At 39.9% G+C, this 2500-nt stretch overlaps 1 protein-coding gene across 1 annotated transcript; it reads left to right on the top strand.

Annotated features, from left to right (window-relative positions):
- Nucleotides 1-1026: 1026 nt before the first annotated feature.
- Nucleotides 1027-1707, top strand: LOC119573981 (craniofacial development protein 2-like). The gene has a single exon (XM_037921081.1). The coding sequence runs from the start codon at nt 1027-1029 to the stop codon at nt 1705-1707; it is 681 nt and encodes a 226-aa protein (XP_037777009.1).
- Nucleotides 1708-2500: the final 793 nt, after the last annotated feature.

Here is a 2500-nt window from a genome sequence, read left to right as displayed (position 1 = left end):
ATCCTGAATTTTTTTTTAATACAATTGATATCGATGCTATCGTTATTGTTATTGATTTGTGATTATTAAATTGGTATTAAAATATTGATAACATTTAAGACAATAAAATAATGCAAAAGACCCTTTTCCAAAAGTCAAGGAAAAGGGTAAACAGATGAGATAGGTAGGACTAATAACTGACTCTTTGGTGACAAAGCACTTGTAGAACCATTTATGTTAAATACAATAAATAAACTTGTATTACAGTGGGCATGGCATGTATTCTTGCCACACGTGCCGATTGGGTTCTCAACAGAGAATACAGGATCATGGAGAAAATGGATGCCAAAAAGGACCTGTCGTAGGATAGCACACAAAAAGTATATATATATATATATATATAGATAGATAGATAGATAGATAGATAGATATAGATATATATACAATATTGGTATGCATAAGTATGATGATTTTCTGGAATAGCGTCGCATAACCAATCACAAAGATTTCGGTGTCGATGGATTCACTCTCTACTACCCAAATATATCGAAATTATGCCGCGGAGCCCCCCACCTCATAGCAGGGGAGGGGAGTGAAAGGTACCTGGGAAATTGCGGGGTAAAATATGAATAACATTCACAAAATTAGGCATTATAATGTCAAGTGTAAGAGGAACCCAGCCCTTCATCAGCCGGTCCCAAGGCTTGAGAAATGGAGAGGGTTGGGGTCAGGAGGGGCATTCGCCTTGCTAAAACTTTACATGAAAAGAACCCAACAAGTAGAGTTACCAGTGCCAGGATGTCGCCTTAACTCTGTGGACCAGCGAGGGCTACCGCCTCATGAACAGGGGCGGCCAAAGAAGCTAGTTCAACATTTGCAAATTGGGACATTAAATGTTGGGACCATGACAGGAAGAGGCCGGGTTCTGGAGAAGGAAGAAATGGTACTGGAATTATTTTGTCGCGTGACATGAAAGATTTAGTGACGGAAGTGAACAGAAAGAGTGACAGAATCATGTGGATATGATTAGCCCTTGAAGATTTATCGATGAATACATTTAGTGTGTATGCACCACAAGCAGGAGGCATAGATGAAGAAAAAGAACAGTTTTGGGCGGCACTACAAGAACTGGAAGAGGTTGATGAAAATGAAAGATGCATATTTGGAGGAGATATGAATGGCCATGTTGGTAGTGGCAATGAAGCCATCAGTCGCATACACGGAGGAAATGCTTATGGAAATGGTGATGAGGATGGAGAGAAGGTAATTGACCTAGCTTTATCCTTTGATATGGTAATAGGAAATACTTTATTCCGTAAGAGAAATGAACACCTTATTACTTACAAAAGTGGTAATAGAGCAAGTCAAATCGACTTCCTTTTATATCGAAGGAGAAACATTAGAGAGATTAAAAACTGCAAAGTAAAACCTGGAGATCATGTGACTGAGCAGCACCGCTTGTTTATCATTGATCTCAACATAGATGTCACGCAGAAGCAGAAAAGGAGAACTACAACTCAGAGAAGGATAAAATGGTTTAAACTGAAGGAAAATGATTCCCAACAAGAGTTCAAGGACCGAATTCTAAGAGAGCTGAGCCACGATATGGAAGATGTGAACAGCTGGTGGAATGGTGCAAACAGTATTATATTAAGAGCTGGAAAGGAAATACTGGGTGAGAGTAGTGGGAGGGTATGGGAAGATAAGGAAATTTGGTGGTTTAAATGAAGAAGTACAAGGGAACGTGAGTGCTAAGAAGAAAGCCAAGAAAAAATGGCAAGATAGTAAATCAGAAGCGACTATATGTATGAATAATTAGACACTAAAAAAGGACAGGCGAAGATATTCAAGTTGGCTGAGAGTAGAAATACGAGTACGGAAGATTTAACACACATACGGCAGATGAAGGACGAAAGTGGAAGTGTGAGAACAGAGAGAGATATATTGATAAGATGGAAGCAATATTTTCAAAGCTGCTAAATGAAGAAAATAATAGATCTTTTAGAGGAGATGGAGAGCCGAATGATCAAGAAGGAGCTGAAATATTAGAGAAGAGGTGAATGCTGCACTAAAGAAGATGAAGAATGGAAAAGCTACGGGACCTGATGACATACCCGTGGAAGTATGGAAAGCTTTGGGAGAAGGAGTTGACATCTTGCACCGATTGATGAAAGAGATCATGAAAAGGGAAGCAATATCAGGAAAGTGGAGAGAAAGTACTTTGATACCAATCTTCAAAGAGAAAGGAGATACTCAGAGTTGTGAGAACTATCGGGGTATTAAGCTGATGTCTCAACATTGAAACTACTGGACTCGCGACTTAGGCAAGTAGTGTGCATTGGCCGACAACAACTTGATTTTATGAAAGGGATCGGGACAGTTGACGGTACCTTTTTTCTCAGGCAAACCATGGAGAAATACCAGAATCAAAGAGTGCTGCATATGGTCTTCATCGACTTAGAGAAAGCTTATGACCGAGTGCCACGCCGAGAAGTCTGGAGAGGGTTACGAGAGCGAGGAG

Source organism: Penaeus monodon, chromosome 6, assembly GCF_015228065.2.
Source record: "Penaeus monodon isolate SGIC_2016 chromosome 6, NSTDA_Pmon_1, whole genome shotgun sequence".
Taxonomy (NCBI): domain Eukaryota; kingdom Metazoa; phylum Arthropoda; class Malacostraca; order Decapoda; family Penaeidae; genus Penaeus; species Penaeus monodon.
This window is presented reverse-complemented; position numbering and strand designations above follow the sequence as displayed.